Here is an 18,964-nt window from a genome sequence, read left to right as displayed (position 1 = left end):
TGTAAGTGATATTTACAAACATGATAAAGTGCATGAACATTAGTTGAGAATTGGAGAGCATTATAGTTCACCGTTTTCTTTAATCAACGCCTTGACCCTTTTGCTCGTTCGAGAGCACCTACTTCTTCGAACTCTGAGTGAAGTTGCATTTCTTAAAGAAAGAAAATACGAGGAATTACTTTTGCCACAAACCAAGCTAATTATGAATGATGCATAAAAAGCTCAAATAATCACATTCTGGGTATTGATATAGGAAGTGAAGAAACAATAGGACAATTGCCGAGAAAAAAAAAAGCTCTGATTTCTGCTATGAACATTGAACCATGCAATTTAAAAATACATCCTACTATTTAGTCGTCCTCGATTTACAATAAACCAAACAGAAAACAGTCACCTACTACGAAATAAAAACAGCTAGTCGGAAAAGTTTCATATCTGTTTTAGGAGGACTGGGTGTTTTGTCTCAGTAGACAAAGAGCTTCTTTCGTGTCAGCTTATTTCACTTCAACCGAACATTTAACAAAACCTGGAACTCTATGCTAAACACTCTTCCGGGGAAGGGTGAATATGATATAACGAAATAAGCAGCAATCTTTATTAAATAAATCACACAGAAGAACCTGCTAGAGGGGTGACAAGAATATCATTCTCCCCATAAAGAAGACAGAATTTGACCAAGAACAGCAGTCTATATGCAGAAATAAATATCAGAAAGCAATTGATTCAACAAATAATCTTTCAAGTCAACACTTATTTGCCTTAACTTTGTCGAATGCTCTATTTTTTTCACCTGAAATACCCACATCCAAGCTGTTTTACCTGCTTTATGAAGCTGTTTTTTTCATCTCAAAGGTAGGAACATTGGACGCTGGACTTCGACAGACAAGGCAAACAATTTCATACATCTCTCCGCAGGTAACATGCAACTTCCAGTTTAGGCTAAAATGGGTAATCTACACAATAACATCTTAATACTAATGTATGTCAGACTCCTTTAAACAATAATGTATTCTCCAGGGATATTGCACATCCAATTCCAATATCTCCCTTCTTTTTTTCTTCAACTAACTTCTGTAGGAAAACATATAACAAATTTCAAGATTTAGAAAACTCCTGGGAAATAAGAAATGATGTAAAAAAGCTGGCATGATTGTTAGTCTGACTTTTGGTAGACATAGACATGATTCATCTCAAGGGATTGACAAAACAAAGATAAGAACTCACGTACTTGGCAAATGCTATAAGCAAGTGTTCTCCCTGTTCATATTTTTCTCGTACATCTTTAACAAATGAGAAGAATGCTCCTTGAAACGTTTCACAAACCTTTTGAGGAACAATTTCTCAGGGAGGGCAAACGGTGTAGTCATGCTAGCATCCTTTTTCCGCAGACCTTTGGAGTTAAGGTAATCCACCACCGAAGCCCTTGGAATAAGCCTCTTCTGGAGACTCAACTGAAAAACCACAGGAGATCTAACAAGTTCCAAGGAATCACAACCTAACTGACTAACAAAATAACTCATCACTGCATTAATTTTATCAGCTGATGACAACATACAATAAGGCTGTCTCTTAAACGCTTCAAGAACATGTTCCTGCGACCATCCCCACTTCTTAAAGGTTTCAACTTTCTCATCCCACTTGGCTTTATTCACAGTCCTTTTTGCAAGCAAAGCCACACAGAAAGAAGAAGTTGAGGGAACAAAACCCATTCCCTTCAATTCAGTAATAGTCTTTAACAAATTAGCAGAGCATAAAATACTAGGCCAACGACGAAGCAACTTAGCAATGTCTGAACGTTTAACTCCATTATCAATCAACAATTCGGAGTTAAGTGCAAAACGACCATCAGACAAAAAAGAAGAATTACGATTCATACAAGCAATGAGTTGATCATCAGATTGAAGAAACCCTCTTACAAATTCATACGATGGAACTATATGATTCTCCAAGCTTCTGGAGAGGAATCTTGGACCGATGCTAACCATGCGAACAATGTCGGCTCTAGAAACACCTTTTGAGGCTAAAAATTCAAACTTTGGCAAGAGAACCTTGTCGGGGTCAGACAGAAGAAGCGGAAGCTGACGTTTGATAATGCCGTGTATCTGAGAATTGGAGAAGCCACGGTTACGGAAGAAGGCGAGAACTGAATCGGGTTTTTGGGGATTGTTGAGACGGAACTTTTGGGAAACTGTGAGAGCAGATTCTGGGGAGAAGCCACAGCTGTTGACGAGATAAGAGACGGTGAAAGAGTGTGGGTCGGAAGTGGTGGTGAATTTGAATCTGAGGGATAGGGATGAAGGTGTTGGTGTTGGTGAGTAAAGATGGAGATTAAGAAGAGGGTGAAATTTCAGTGTTTGGCATGTTGTTGTGAATGCGATAATGCGATTTGGGTGGAGAAAGGGTTTGTATGTGTTCGAAATGTACATGCTTCAGATGAGAACGGCGATGATGGCAGAGAGCCTCACTGAAAAACAAAGGCAAACGGAAAATTTGACTAGGGCATGGAATTGGGAGGGGATGATCCGTTACTGTATTGCTCCCTTTTTTTACTTTGACCTTAAATTTTAAAAGAAAATATTGTTTATATTTATGACTGGTATTGTATTTTTTTATTTTACAAATTTTTAGATTTGTTTGTTATTGTTTTATTGCATCTCTTTTTTTTATCCATTTGCAGGTCAAGATAGAATGCTAGAAAAGTTATTTTCTTTGTATTTTTGTTTATTTGGTTAAGTCATGTTTGTTTCAAAACATGTTAATATGTGTTTAGAAATTATGTTTTTAAAACGACTATAGCAACAAAAAAAAAAAAGATTATGGATTAATGTTAAAACGTGTTTGGTTGGATTTTTATTTTTTTTTCAGAGTACTTTTCTCAAAATTCAAGTGACAGGAGGAAAGAAATCAAAGTCAATAATTGAATTAAAAAACAAAATTTTATATTTTTATGGAAATATAAAATTGTTCATCGTTCCACCATAAAAGAAAAAAGCATCATTCCTTATAGAAATTTAAAAAAACGAAACATGAAAATAAGTAAATAAAAGAAATATTTTCTCACTAAAATAAATAAATAAAATCCTACATAATTGGTAAATATTTATTAATCTGCACTACTCGTGTTGACATCTAGTTGGTAAGAGATCATAGTAAGACTAAGATATCCGTTTGGAATGAAAGACAGAGTTATGGGCTACAATTCAACCTCTTTTATGGATCGAGCCCAACTAAAGTCTTCTGGACCTTTTCTTTAGGCCCACAGTGTTCTGTACGTCAAATTTTATAATTTTGCTTACTGATTTTGATTTATTAGAACAAATCCGACATCTTGTATTTTCATCTTAAACAACCCATATTAACGATTTTGTGAATTGACGCCATATTTAAGTATTATAGAGATGTAAAGTTTTTTTATTTATTTATCAATAGTCTTGAGTTTAAAAAAACTCAATTATATAAGAATTGAGTTTATATATATATATATATATATAACATTGTGTGATAATAACTGTTAGTTATAGTTGTAGACATAATCTATTAACGATGATGAGGATGTTTGTATTTAAGTTTTTTAGCAAGTGGAAGTTGTTTTTAATGAAAATTAGTTGGAATTAAGTTAATTTAGAAAACCTGAATGTAGTAACACATTATTTAAAGAAACTCAATTGTTATTGACAGTTGAATCAATAAATACTGGTATAGAAATATATGCATATAATCCCAATTCAATAAAAGTTTAAAACGAGAGAGAGAGAGAGAGAGATTAAATGAAGAATGGTAAAAGTTGAGGAGAAATATCTGGCCGACATATGGGTGAGTGAGTGGGAAAGCGTCCAAAAAACGGAGTAATTGCGCCATCGGATCTTCAAATACATCTCTGCCGTCCGTTCATTACCTCACATCTCATCTCAGCCCTTCACTGTCACCCACTCCCCCTCACGTTTTTAAAATCTTTCCGCCACAAACGCGCGTTGGGACCACGTGCCATCCACTTTCCCACGCCACAAAATAACAGCCGCAACTTCAAATATAAGAAGACTATACCTTTAATCCTTAACTTTTTATATCTAAATTTTTATTTTTTATTTGATTAAATTTATTCTGCGGTTAAAAAAATTATATTAATCTTTATGGGTAACCAACATTAATAATAATTCTCAATTTATTAATTTAATGAGTACTTATTCAAAGGAGAGTAAACTCTTTGTGAAAGAAAATATTAATATTCAGCAACAAAATTAATAAATTTAATTAAATTCAGGATTTAATTAACGCGAAGGAATAAAAAGTACGTGAGACAATTCTTATATAACTTAAAATCTGCATACAATTAAATTAAATTTTATTTAAAGAATTCATATAATTATTACCACAAAACAGGGCAGTTATAATGACACAAAAATTAAATCAATGTCGTTTTTTGTATGTCTTTTAAAACCAATATTTAGATTGAGATTCACGTCATTTTAACATTAAAAACAAACTACATCAAATTTAATTAAAAGAAATGTTGTTTAAATCTTGATCGAGTCTAATTTTTTACAATGATTCACTAAGATTGAGACAGTTTTAAAGTTAGGTTCGTCTGAAAAGAAAAAACATATATAAATATAACGTGTATAAATTGAGCAATATTAGCATTAAAAAGCTATATAATTTTAAATAATAAAAAAAAGATAATTAATATTGAAATTTCGTGACTCTCAAATCTTTACTCGTATTTATGATGCAAGATAAATATTAATTTTGCACAGATATTTATTGAGTCTGACAAATTTTCTCATCTTAAAATATAGCATGATCTTTCTCTTTAATGAAATTTTTTTAAAAATAAATTATGTAACTCAATCAAGAAAACAAGGGTTTTAAAAACTGTATCATTAAAAATAGATATCCTACTTATAATACAGAGCTAAATGTTTATTCATGTATCGTGAATTAAGCTGTGTATATTACACATACATTGAAATTCATTTAAATTTGGTTATAATTTATAATACATGTTTTGGTTAGTTTTGCATGGAGTGTATTTTATCATGTAACTTGTACTCTCAAGGTCAATTCTGTGTTGATCCAACAGAGAAACGGTATTGCAAATAAAATAAATGATCAATGTGTGTTATCTAAAAGTTTTTAATTTAAGACCTTATCAATGAAATTGACTTTTTAATTTCAAACCTAAATAAAATTGATCATACCATCTTATCGAATATATCAAACTCTCTCGTTCAGCTCACCGACAATGCCACCTATTGCATGGTACTATCCCAGTTATTCTCAAATGTTGCCTAGCTTGAGGCACCTATGACCTACCAATTAGGGATTAAGTTTTGACGTTCGTAGTTTTCTTAACCTTATAAATATTAGGTGCTTATTTTTCTCAATCTCGATAACAGAAAAAAAGAACTTAAATATATTTCTAGCTAATGCATTTTAACATTTTTTAGTTTTAATTTTACTAAACAACAACAAAATCATCAGCTTCAAACTACATGTACAACTGTATATGTGAGAGGGAAAAAGTACCTCAATTTCTATAACTGGGTTGCCCTACTAGAGACTATAAAATAACTTCTGATATTGATAATAAATAATTGCATTTTATATTTATTAATAAAATAAGTTTTATGCATCTTACGTTGGCCTGCATTTTGGTATAATGTTAATGCTTGAGAGGTTCATGGGGTGAAACTCTTCCTTTCACTCGTAATTTTAGATTAATTGAGCATATTGGGTAGTTGAAAATCAAACTTATTTTTTATAATTTTTAGATGTATCTCCGTAATCATATATACAAACATGTATTATATTTTTATTGTATTGGACATAATATTGTAAATGTATAAATATTTACCATGTTAACGTAAAATGGGAAACTCACCTTACCCAAAATAATTAAAATGGGAACTTCAACCTATTTTTATATGGTATATTAAGGCAAATTATTTCTAAGATTAATTTAAGCACCCAGAATTATTAACTGACTTTGTTAGTATTTTGATTTTGAAGAATGATCTCGAAGGAACTTAAGATAGATGACGCATAGCGGACATACTTAGTAAATGACTAACGATAAACACTCATCACATATTATTATTAACTGTCTAATCAAAATAAATCTGAAAATAAAGTGCCGAGTGCTTTAAAATATATATATATATATATATATATATATATATATATATATATAATTTGTCTGGCACATTGGCCATTTTGGTTTCCTTTTAAAATACTTTTAACATGTACGAACTGTCGCAACATTTGCTGTCTAATTATACTTTGTTTGAAAAATAAAAAAAGAAGCAAAATATTTTTATTCAATGATAAAATATATTTTCTGAAACCAGAGATCAGACATTATAAATCACTCTTAATTACCATTTAATACTAAGCTAAAAAACAGTTGAATGCATTGTTTATTTGCAATAAAATTAAAAAAAGAGTAATAATTAATGTCATTGATAGTGTTCAGGTTTTGCTAACATTAACATCTGAAGACAAGGGAAAAATATATAAAACCCAGATCATGATAATTAACACTCTGTATTATGATAATTACGTTATTTAGCTCCTAGACAAAGAATGCATTGAAACAATTATGCGTGTCTTTGGAATATATTCTTACTCGTTCGCTGTCATGAGTGCAACATTATGATAAAAATGAAAACGTTACACCAAGTTGCAGAGTAACATAACTGTAGAATGGTATAAAATGCAGACTAGAAAATCTGTATTGCATGAGACAAAATAAGTAATTAAGAGGAGAAAGAACAAAAAATTGTTAAATATAACAGAAAAAATATATTTTTTATTTGTGTTTATAAATTATACACATAATTTTGCATCTTTGAACGTGTACCTCTTAACTACAATGATAAAAAAAAGTCACCACAGTAAATAACTTTACCAATTTGAGCTGCATTTTTACTACAAAAATAAACAATTGCAATAAATTACACAAAAGTGAGTTTGTATTAAAAATAGAGGAAAAAAGAAAACCTAAAACACCATTGAAATTAATCATTAGGTCTAGACGTACAAGCAATGAGCAGGTGTATGTCTTGCAAATCAAAAGACGGAATATTTATATATAATATTAATCATTTTTACTAAAGTTCTCATTAGATGTATTTTTTATTTAATTACTTCATTTAGCATAATTTTATTAATTTTTTTGTTTTATGTATATGTTTTTTTTTATCTTTTCATGTTTTTAATATTTTAGATATTTTTATGTTAAAAATTTGAATAAGTTGCTACTTATTATTTTTACAAATTTATAATTTTAAGTTATTACTTCAGCTTTTTTTTAATAAAAATTTTGATCTGTTTCCCGACTTTTCATGTTTTTAAAATTTTTAATTATTTTTTAAATGATACTTATTTTTAAAAATTGTAATAAATAGAATAAATAAACATTTTTAACAAGTTATATAAACTATTATTTTATTATATATATATTAATCTCAAATAGATAAATATATAAACTATATATTCATATGGTATTCATTGGTTGTTATTTGTAATTTATTATTTATTTGTTGGTGTTACAAATAATATTTAAATTGTTGTTTTACTTTTTCGTGATAAAGAAAAATCAATGAAAATCTATTATCTAAATTGCTATTTAAGATGAATAATAAAGTTTTTTATTTTTTCTTAAAACATTAATAAAGATAAACAACTCACATTTAAAATTAAGTTCTAATAAATTTTTAATTATATTTAAAATTAATTATCCAAAGTAGTTTTGTGTTGTTGGGTACAAAAAAATAATGTTAAAAAGGAAAAAAAATCATATCTAATATTTTTTTTATATAATTTATGATGAGTATTAATGCATTTTTTTGTAAATATAAAATAAAAAGTGTAATACTTGAAATATGTTATATATATATATAAAAGATGATACATTTCACAAGTTTTGAGTTTTTTTATTTTATATGTGCAAAAAAAGTTGATATCAATTGGTTATAATTTTTTAACAAATTATTTTAAAAATTTAAATTTAATTATCTGATTTTTTTATTTAATTTATAATACATTTGCTTCCATGATATTTCTCAAACTTTTTGATATAGGTTTTTAGCTACGAGGTGAGAGTTTTAAACATGGATTTAGCATTGAGGGAAAAAACAGTTTAAAGTACTGTAATTTAATAATTTTACAATAACTTAAAAGATAAAATAAATTTATATAAAAACATCGATATGAAAAGAATTGGATGACTCAATTGAATGCAAGAATTACAAAACCAAATTAAATTAAAAACTAAAGCTTGTTGAGTTAAAAAGAAACTTAAAAAAATCAGGATGAAAATAGATAATTTTGACAAAATTGTACTTGGAACATGCGGAGAGAAAAAGAATGAGTAATTTGCATCTATTCTGTGGAAGTAACAGATGACAAAAACTACTTTGTGATAGCCAATGAGCTTTGAACATAAAGTGAAATTTCATTGCACAATTAAGAGGGGAAGGAATCTGAATCTAAATGGAAAGAGATGAATAATCTGTTTCCATTGAGGTTTGGTGATCTTTATGGCGAATGTTGGATGCTTTTATTTATCAGATGAAAGATTTTGCGCAGCTGAAAGTGATAAGAACTTGATAGAACCAAAAGTCCACTAGTGTATGGGAAAGGATCCCAAAATCCTACAGTAACATAGTGGTAATTTCCTGTGACCTTTTTACCACTTTTAAGGAAGATCTCCTTTTATAAGCCACGTGGAGCCAATAGGAACCATCTAATGCTCCTTTTTGCATCAGCGACAACCCTGTCCTCGACCCTCAGGATTAACTAATTAATTACCTAAATAAATTAATCAAACTCCTCATTACTTTTTTATTAACTCTAATACAAAAGGACAAATCTGTCATATCTCTCCTATTGTATTGACTCTCCCTCGCACTTGGGCACCACCACAAGCTCAAGCTAAAGTTCAAGGACATTTGGAAACCCTTTTCTTCATGCTCCAAATATCTCACTCCAACTATGGATTGCATACAATACATATCTATTATTTTTTAGAAAAGTATTTTTCAAATCTTAATCTTTTACTTAGATTTTTCATTCCTAAATTATAATTGACTATGAAACAAAATAGAAAGAAATTATTATTGTTATTATTATTTATTATTACTATTTTAGTAATTTTACGAGATGTTTGGCGCGTACATAAATAAACCAACAATCCCTCTCCCCCACCAATGAAAAGAGCATTTCTCATAGAACGGAAAGAAAAAGATCAAAAAATAAAAAGAAAAACAGAAAGAGAGAGAGAGAGAGAGACCAAACTAATAGTGTAGAAGAAACAGAGCGCTGTGTGTGTGTGGGGGTGTGGGTGTGGGTGTGGGTGTGGGTGTGTGCGTGTGTGAGAAAGAGAGAGAAACCCCAGAAAATCCCAAACAGTTTCTCACTCTTTTGATCGGAACCTTTCATTCTGCGTTCAGATTGCGCCTCCTTTCCCTGTTTGGTCCGTACAATGGAGCGGTACGGCCGAGCCAGCGAAGGGTCGCAGTCTGATCCGTCGCCGGAATGGACCGTCGCCGGTGGAGACACAGGTCTCGAAGGTGACTCTATCTGCATTCTATACTGTTCCGTTCAGTTTGTTCTCCCTTACGCGATTTTTGATTTGCGCAGAATGTGGAGTGTAATGGAAGTGGGTTTTGATCTTGATTTTGTGAATGCAGAGTCCTCGTGGCAACCGGGATTTGCCGCCGGCGAATCGTACCCTCTGCGTCCTGACGAGGCTGATTGTATCTACTATTTGAGGACCGGTTCTTGCGGTTACGGTTCGCGGTGTCGCTTCAACCATCCTCCTAAGCGTGCCTCTGTTAATTTCTTCTTCTTAATGTTTTGTTTGTGCTTTGCTTTGAGGGTTTTGTTTGGTTCCTCGCTTGATCACGGCTTTTATGTTTATGTTTGTGTTTGTGTCCAATTACTTTTGATCTTGGCTCTGTGCGCTTTTTTATGGTTAACCTTCAACAGTTGCTGTTCAGTTCATTCAATTTTACTTGTGTTATATGTTAATTTCACTTAATTATGTGAGATTAATGAGTCTGCATTGGATAGTACGATCGAATGTTTCCTAATTTGGGGATATTTATTTGTTTGTGTGCTGCTTAGGTTATTGGAGCTGGGACGAGGACTGGAGGGGAGTATCCAGAGCGAGTGGGACAGCCTGTGTGCCAGGTTTTTAATCTGGCTTTGATAAATTATGTGTTGTAGTTATACTAAATTGTTGCATTTGATAGCTGATACTGTAATTCCTTCCTGTTTCACAAAATAGTGTGTTTGGAAAGTCTTTTCGTGTGTGTGTGAAGGCTTGGGTGAAATTGACTTCGATTTTTTGTTTTCGTTATCTTAAATGTTGGTGACAGTCCTTATGTACTGGTTGTATCTTCTCATACTTAAACTGCAGTATTATATGAGGACTGGATCATGCAAATTTGGTGCATCCTGCAAGTATCACCATCCTAGGCAGGCAGCAGGCACTGCTAACCCTGTGTCACTAAATTATTATGGATATCCATTGCGAATGGTCTGTATCACTTTATATTTGTTGCATAAAATTATGTGTTTTATGAATGTTGGGATCACCTTTCTCTAATGATGACAGAATTTTTATCCAAACTTGAATTTTTAAAACGATAACAGGGTGAGAAAGAGTGTTCCTATTATGTGAAGACAGGACACTGCAAGTTTGGTGCAACTTGTAAATTCCATCATCCACAGCCTGCTGGCGTCCAAATTGTAGCACCGTCACCAGTTCCCCCAGTTTCACCTCTTCCGGTACCAGTACCTTCACCAATATATCCAACTGTACAGTCCCCATCTGGTCCTTCATCACAACAATATGGTGTATTTGTTGCAAGGCCTCCTATGCTACCTGGCTCAGTAGTCCAGGGCCCCTATGGGCCTGTTGTAGTGTCCCCTGCCATGGTCCCTTTTTCTGGCTGGGGTCCTTACCAGGTAGATCCTCTGTTTCTTGTTAACTGATTACTCAAACACAAGTTATATTTACATTCATTGAAGCTGTTAAGCACTTGGTGCAGGCTCCTGCAACAAGCCCTGTACTTCCTTCTAGTACTCCATCTAGTGTTGGTTCAACACAGATTTATGGGATTACCCAGCTACCTTCATCAGCAACAGGCTATACTGGACCTTATCAACCTTCCGGTCCCTCAATTGGTTCTTTGGGCACTAGTCAGAAGGAGCATCCATTTCCAGAAAGGCCTGATCAACCAGAATGTCATTATTACATGAAAACAGGGGAGTGTAAATTTGGTCCATCATGTAGATATCATCATCCACCAGACAAGAGTGCACCAAAAGCAAATGTGATCCTTAGTCCTGTGGGCCTTCCTCTGCGTCCGGTAATTTCAACTCCTTTCTTTTTGGTGCTTTATATTGGGTTTTGACTAACATATCCTTGATTAATATCCCCTTTCCTACCAAACTTTATGGTATCCGTTGATTAAGATAGCAAACTGAGGTATAATAAAAGTAACTTCCTAAGGCTGTTGCATCATGCATGCATGCATTTTTTATGATTGCTTTTATGTAGGATTCTAACCCTGCTTTACTGAACTTAAAAGTTTTATTTTCATTTCAATTCATCATTGAAAGAAAATCACAGCAGGAGCCATTTTTGTTGTTCTTGTTCATTGGTTCTTATTTTATGCTAAATATTTTCTGGGATGGTTATCTTTTACGTTTCTATTTCATGTATTATGCTTTCATGTTGGGCTATACATGCCTGTTGGTTTATTATTTCCACTTTTTATCATATTGGAATTCCCATCTTGTACTACATTCAGTATAAGTGTGCTTCTAGTTCCTTTCGTTAGGCATAGGTTTTGTTAAAAATTAGTTTGTCACTGTGGCTGTGCCCAAGGACTTCGTAAGTAAGCTCCTCTATCAATTCTGTTGATATGGACATGTTCTTTGACAGGGCAGGGCATTGCATATTATGTAGTATGAACTCTTGAATGATTGAAACTTTTAGTGATTCATCTTTAAATATGGATGATAATACTGAAACACACTACTTTCTCAAGATTGAGGTAATGTTACTTCCATTGTATTTTAATGTAATGCTTCTTATTGACAGGTTTTAGCTACATACAGGTCCTTACCATTTTGTTGATTTTTCAAATATGTTCTTGATAGTTTGAAAGCTTTAAATGTGATCCCTATGCTACAAAATTTTTTTGAACAGCTTCCTGCTGGTTGCTAGAACTTGGCCTCTATTCATGGGTGTTTACAATCATCTGCTAGCCATTTTTCTGTTGCAGGTTTCAGGAACCTAAGTATAAAATTTTGTTATCAAAAGGGGTCTAAGTAAATACGCAAAATATAGAAACGTATTAAAAATTTTTTGTAGAACTATACGGACTTATAATGTTATTTAACCTTATTAATATTTCTAAAAGTTAGTTACCTAGTTTCAGTAAAGGATATGATTTGAAAGTTTATTTGGGTAGGTGTTTGTTTTCATATATTTTTCAATAAACATTATTATTTTAAATTTTTTTCCCTCTAGTTTATATATCATTTTGTGCTTTTCAGGTCCTTGTTCCTCAACTTGTTACTAAATGCATCATAGTTTATGCATCTGCCATGGCATCAGTGGACAGTGGTTTCCTTGTCTGATTTAGATGAGATAACACGTGTTATTTCCTTCTTATTTTCATTTATATTGGATGTTTATCATTTATAAAGCTAAGGTTCTGGCAGTTGGAGCATTCTATATTCTTTTCCTTAATTGCATGATTGAAATTTATTTCTATTATGAAATGGCTTTCCAATATAAAGTTGTGACACAAGACCATAAGTATATTGGCTGTTCTTTGTATGGAGTTGGTTGCCACCAGTGTGCATTTGCCTGAAATCTTTGACAGTGATGTGAATTTTGTGCTCCAGGTTTCCATGTTTTGTGTATAATAGATGTGCATATGCTTTGTTCTCTGTTGTTCCTCTCAAATTTGTTCCCAGACTAGCTTGAGTTGCTCAAACTTTGTTTTCATGAGTAAATTTGATCTTTTGTTCTTGTGATTTTCTTATTTTTCATGTTACAAGTATATGTGTGACTATTCATGGCACAATTCCTTGTATTATTTGATGTGGCCATTTTCAGTTTTCATAGATTAATGGTTGTTTTGGCTATTATTTCTGTCTTAATGCTGTAGTATTTCATCTTTGGCCCGTGGTTGAAGAATAGGCTAGTGTCGTACTGTATTTTGATTCATTATGACTTCAGTTGTTTAGATAACTGTCACTGCAATGATAAATTTGTCTGTTCTGTTGAAATGTTTTTCAAAAAGCTTTTGTCTGATTACATTCATAAATTCGTAATTGTGAAGTATTCAATGTTTGTGTTTGATAATCAGGGGGCACCACCTTGCACTCATTATACACAGCGTGGAGTTTGTAAGTTTGGTTCTGCATGCAAATTTGATCATCCTATGGGATCACTGAGTTATAGTCCATCTGCCTCGTCCCTGGCTGATATGCCGGTTGCACCTTATCCTGTGGGTTCTGCAATTGGTACTCTTGCACCATCATCTTCATCATCAGAATTGCGGCCTGAACTTGGTGCAGGATCTAGCAAGGAGTCTGTTTCATCCAGAATGTCTTCATCAATGAGCACATCGACTGCATCAGTTGGCTTGACCTTGTCAACTGCTGGAGCCGTTTCTCAGTCAAGCACTCAACCATCTGCTCAGAGTTCCAGTTCTTCTACAACTACCAATGCCACCACAAGTAGCACTGTCTCTCACACCTCAAGCTAAGCAATGTGAATGCATTCCTCATTATTACTCCTTTTTATCTCAATTTTTCAACCGACCATCATTACTCAAGGAGGTTCTCAAATAGGTTTTATTTTTCAATTATCTCAGTTCCAGATTCAGGTCTAGCACACATTGCACCAATTGTCTCTGTTTATATAATCTTTTTGTGGCCATCTCCTTGATCTTGAATAAACCGTGGCCAACCTTGAGAATTTTAGCAACCCATACATGCACCTTGGTTTTGAATAACTTCAAAAGAATCTGCAAGTCCATTATGCACATGTCCATCCACATCTCCAATTTTCGTAGTTTGTTGTGCTTATTTATGCTCAATCTTTTTTTATATGAGAAAATTTCTACTCGGAGTTTCATTGACCATGTGTAATCTCTCTTCACCTGAACCCTTTTTTTGCATTTGGGAATAATATCTTATTCGGGCTGAAGGTCCTATTCGGTACTGTTCCCAACTTATTTAAAAGGCTTACTGTGAAGAGAAGTAATCAGGAGACCACAATGAGGCTTCACATTGCTATCTTTTATGATTTTAGACACACGGTGATGTTGTGACAAGTGAAATGCTTGACTTGGTACTTAAATTTATTACAGAATATATATGAAGAAACGCATTTAAATTAACACATTTGAATGTGTAATAATCTCTTTTTCTCCTTTTCTGACATTTTACTCGGTCAAGCTTCCGTGTCTCAGGTGATTTTTCTGGAGGGATTTTTAGTTTTGGTTTCATCACCCCTCCCCCATTATATTTGGATATGTTTGTTGTAAGATGACTGTATTATAAATAGAATACACTACTCAAGTTAAAGGGCGCACCGGGGCATGCGTTATACTACGGAATTCAGAGCCGAAAACCAAGTGCATGCTTTCTTAGCCACTTCAAAATGAAGTTTTAATACAAGGGTAGTGCACCTGACCAACTGAAACTGACGTGGCACCGAAAAGAAATCTCTACAGATTAACCTTTAAGAGTGAAATATGAAATTGGTCTTAAGAGTTTATTTTCCTGTCTAAAAGGAGTTTGTGATTAGCCATACGAAAAAGTTCTTCTTTGATCTATTAAAAAGGTATCTATGATACTTAGTATGTCTATAATTGGCTCGTTGAATTTTTTTACCAACGATTCAAGACAACTGACGAGATCGGAAAAAAGACAAATAAAAACAGTTTTGAAACAGGACTTAATGTGGAATCTGTTAGTTTTTCATAATACTGGGGGTCCTATGCAATAATAACATGTTTTCTGACGAGAACGTTGCCAAATGTTTAATGCAATATCTGCATATATAGCTTTATAGCATAATCCTCCTCAATTCAACATTGGACTGTTACAATGTGCAATCCAATTTTATAGTTTATTTATTAGAGATTAAATTTCTACAAATAATTACTTTTCATTTAAAAAAATTAGAACCATTGGTTTATATCATGGGATAGGATCATTTGAACGCCTTCAATAAATGCTTATTAAAAATATCAGCGTAACCATTAAATTTAGAATTCTTATAAACAAATTAACTCCACAAAATATCCTAATTTAAAAAACTAATTTTTAATCACACTACTTTACCATTAATATTTAATATGCCATTTAAAAATGTGTGAATATAACAGTGAGAGTGATTTGTAAAAAAAATTTAAAGTTTGATATACATAATCATCATATAATTCAAAGTTTATATTAATAAAATTTATTGCTTATATAAACAATTATTAAAAGTATTAAATTCATCCTCTAGGGTCAATTGGTGTTCTCTCTCTTCATATCTAAGGAGTGTTGATGGCGGGACATGGCTATGCTATACATAACAATTAGAGCACTGATAACTATTCAAAGTTGTTATTTAGTTTCGGTATAGTTTTGTAGTAATCAAATCCTGAACTTCAATTCTCTTTCTTTAAGAAAAAAAAATTGGACATCTAGTTCTACGTGGATCACCATGAACTTGAAGGCTTCAACCGGTAATTTTGTTTAATCCAAAGATAAAAATAAAAAATGAAAAAGTGCACTTGACAAGATTTGGGATGCTTGGCTGTCCTGCTACCTAACCATGACATTGCTTCAAGCATAGAGTTGTCTTAAAAATTAAACTTCTTTTATAGAAGATTATAAAAAGAAAAGGAAAAGGAAAAGAGAAAAGAAGGAAAAACAACTCATTATCTAATCAATCAATAGTCAGCAAAAGGGAATGTACTGCAAGCAATAGATTAGAATCGCGGGTTATTGGCTTGACAATATGTCTTTCTGTGAACCTATGCTGTTTGATGGATATGGTTGTGCCTTTATTGTAGCCTAAAGTTAAGGCAACTAGCCGAAAAGATGGATAAAATCATGCTATCAATGTGCATCCATATATATAATATAAATAATAAATAACAATAACTCGGAGCATCACAGGAATGACTTTCCATTGATTTGAAAGTGAGAGATGGTAGTGTAGCTTTTTTTCAACATCTTAAAACCTAAAGAGCTCACACCATGTGTGCAATTTAGTAATTACATTAGAAGCAGCAAAAGGCTTGCTAGACCCAAGTTACAAGATAAATAAAAAACGTACTAGTGCATGCAAGTACACAAGGGCTAAGACACACTCCTTGATAAATGCACCCTCAGAAGAGTGGGTATCCCAAGTCTACGTCCCCAAAGGGTGGAAGTGATGGAGAACAATTAGTTGAAGAAGCAGCTTGATTCAATAGGCCATAGCTTGGACTTGGACTATCCGTGATGGGGTACAGTGTATCCATGCACCCATCTTCAACACTTAATGGGTTATTAAATATAGCTGAAAGTTCACTGCTATTCCAATCCCATGAGTGCTGATCATCCCAGAATCCTTGACTTGGAAAAGAAAATTCTGAAAAGTTAGATTCCCTTGGTGGCATTTTCATGGTTTCTTTAGAGAATGAAGTCATGTCAGCGTGTGGTGGATGACTCTCCATGGAGTTTTTGTTGATTGAGCTAACCTTTTGATCACTTGAGGCACTCACATTGCTCTTTCTGGAGTTTGATGAACTGTTGGTACTGGAAGAGGCAGGTCTGAAACAGTTATCAGGAACAATGCATTCAAGATAGCCCGAGTTAGAAGAATCATTGGAAAAGAAAAAATTATCATCCGTAGCTGACCCAAATGCGGTTTCAACACACACGTCATTGTTCAGCATGGAGGGGTTTGCACAGTTTGAAGTATGAAGCTGAGAGAGGCTATTTTGATTGGTTGGTTGTTTGATATGAGTGTTAGTGAGGAGCTGAGAAGCTGGCAAGAGAGATTGAGCATCCATGGGAGAAAGGAGAGAGTGAAAGTTGATGTTGTCAGTGTAAACAAAGTTGGTTCTTGCTTGGCTTCCTTTCATGGAGAGAGCAGCTCTGTCATAAGCAAGAGCTGCTTCTTGAGCAGTGTCAAATGTGCCAAGCCAATGCCTTTCTTTGGTTGAAGGGTCTCTAATTTCAGCAGCATAGCGACCCCAAGGGCGCCTCCTCACTCCAAGAAACCTTCCTGGTTCTGCTTGTTTCCTTCTGCCTCTTCTCTCACCACACGGAGATGTGTTGCGTTGAAGGAGTGATAGGCACATTTGGGTTTGGTTTGGATCATATCCTTTGAAGGGTGTATCTGAGGTTCTAGAGGTTGACATGGCTAGGAAAATGGGAAATAAAATGTGGGTTGAATGAGTTGAGAAAATGTAAGGTAGCTATGGGAAGTTAAATAGTGCCAAATGAAGAGAGTACAGAAGAGAATGGGGACACTGCAGAGGGTAGGAGCAGTGAAGGTTATGTTATGATATGATGAATTGGAGAAGTCTTTTAAAGACTGTGACTTGATCATGGAGAGAAGAAAAAGGACATTTTGCAGATGTCATTCTTTGAAAGACCAATAGACCATCCTCTCCCCTTTCCACCTACTTTTTAAATCTTTCTTTTTCTTATTTCTATTAAATCTCTACTTCTCCGTCCCATTTACTTAACACTCACAACTAAACAGTGAAAATAAAGATTCCTTTCACTTGTCAACTACTTTAAATGGGGCTCTACACACTGCACTTTTGAGTTCTTATTTCTTTGCAACAGTCACTTTCTTCCTAGTTCCAACGACACTAAAATGTGTTTTCTGTATCTTAGCAATAATAAGATCAAATTACCTTAGTGTTCAAACATGGTGAATAATGTAAAAGTTAATGAGCTAATTATTACATCAGGTCTATGCAAGGTATTGGGATTTGATAAGGATTGACAAAATTAAATCTCTATGCATATCAGTTCACGTGTAAAGGCCCAGCTAATCAACTAACTACCTGGAATTGACCTGGTAAGCCTCTGTTGCGCTCTTTTCAATACAAGGAAAAAATAATGAAAAAAATAAGGCATACTTCTTCACCAATGTCACTATTTTTATTTTTTTTATTTATGTACAAAGAAATCAAACATGAAATTTCTACCTTAATTTTTGCTCTAGACCTGATAGATATTGACCTAATAAGGTTTGTTTTTTGAGATAATACATATAATGCTATTTTTGTAGAACTTTCCTGGATGACTGAATGATTGGGACAAATGAAATCTTATTATTCTTGAATCAATCACAGACAAAACCAGAAAAGAAAACAACTGCGTGGTTTTGTCTACATGCTCCTAGAGAGTCTCAAATATTTGAATTAGGAGGTACTAATCTTAGCATGACATTCACTAGCTGCATGTATTATGCACATGTGAATCCGCGTTTTATGCAAAATAATCAACCAATTACATCGAAGTTCTTGTTTGCTTCATGATTTTCAAAGGGAGCAGTTAAAATTATCTCTACCTACACACAAAAATTATCTAAGAATTTTAGATATTGTATGAGGCTTCCCTGTCTTGTGTCACGGAAACAACCCCACCCTGGAATACAAAATAAAAACTTCCCTTTTAAAGGGCCCACTAGACAAATTTTTAACCTTGTTTGTCCTACATATGCTTCACGTATCAATTATAGATTTTTTTTTTTTTCTTTTGGTAATCAATCGTAGAATTTTTAATTCTAGTATAAGATTTTATTTGTGCCAAACTGATCATAGCAGTTGACCATGGTCCTAGTTCTTAATAATGCTATAGTAGTGCCCTGTTATGATTATGTGGCTCAGCCAGGTAAGACTGTTGAGCAACATCTTTGTCTAAAACT

At 33.3% G+C, this 18,964-nt stretch overlaps 3 protein-coding genes across 4 annotated transcripts; 1 reads left to right on the top strand and 2 right to left on the bottom strand.

The window, feature by feature from the left end:
• Positions 1-290: 290 nt before the first annotated feature.
• Positions 291-2,553, bottom strand: LOC113847357. The gene has a single exon (XM_027476413.1). It carries the CDS (start codon positions 2,424-2,426, stop codon positions 1,239-1,241), a length of 1,188 nt encoding a protein of 395 aa, XP_027332214.1. The 5' UTR covers positions 2,427-2,553; the 3' UTR covers positions 291-1,238.
• Positions 2,554-9,208: 6,655 nt separating this feature from the next.
• Positions 9,209-14,637, top strand: LOC113845875 (zinc finger CCCH domain-containing protein 34-like). Of its 2 annotated transcripts, XM_027473539.1 has the most exons (8): positions 9,269-9,291; positions 9,376-9,572; positions 9,693-9,835; positions 10,129-10,194; positions 10,424-10,543; positions 10,660-10,974; positions 11,058-11,378; positions 13,395-14,621. In XM_027473539.1, exons 2-8 carry the CDS (start codon positions 9,485-9,487, stop codon positions 13,794-13,796), a joined length of 1,455 nt encoding a protein of 484 aa, XP_027329340.1. In that variant the 5' UTR covers positions 9,269-9,291; positions 9,376-9,484; the 3' UTR covers positions 13,797-14,621. The 2 variants fall into 2 exon arrangements, with proteins under 2 accessions (XP_027329339.1, XP_027329340.1); XM_027473538.1 differs by having other exon boundaries at positions 9,209-9,572; positions 13,395-14,637.
• Positions 14,638-16,421: 1,784 nt separating this feature from the next.
• Positions 16,422-17,441, bottom strand: LOC113874668 (ethylene-responsive transcription factor LEP). Its single transcript, XM_027512881.1, has one exon. The coding sequence runs from the start codon at positions 17,439-17,441 to the stop codon at positions 16,422-16,424; it is 1,020 nt and encodes a 339-aa protein (XP_027368682.1).
• Between the last annotated feature and the right edge of the window lie 1,523 nt (positions 17,442-18,964).

The sequence above is a fragment of the Abrus precatorius genome, unplaced genomic scaffold, assembly GCF_003935025.1.
Source record: "Abrus precatorius isolate BTA unplaced genomic scaffold, Abrus_2018 Scaffold8, whole genome shotgun sequence".
Lineage (NCBI taxonomy): Eukaryota > Viridiplantae > Streptophyta > Magnoliopsida > Fabales > Fabaceae > Abrus > Abrus precatorius.
The sequence above is the reverse complement of the archived record's forward strand: the minus strand, read 5'-3'. Positions and strand labels throughout refer to the sequence as shown.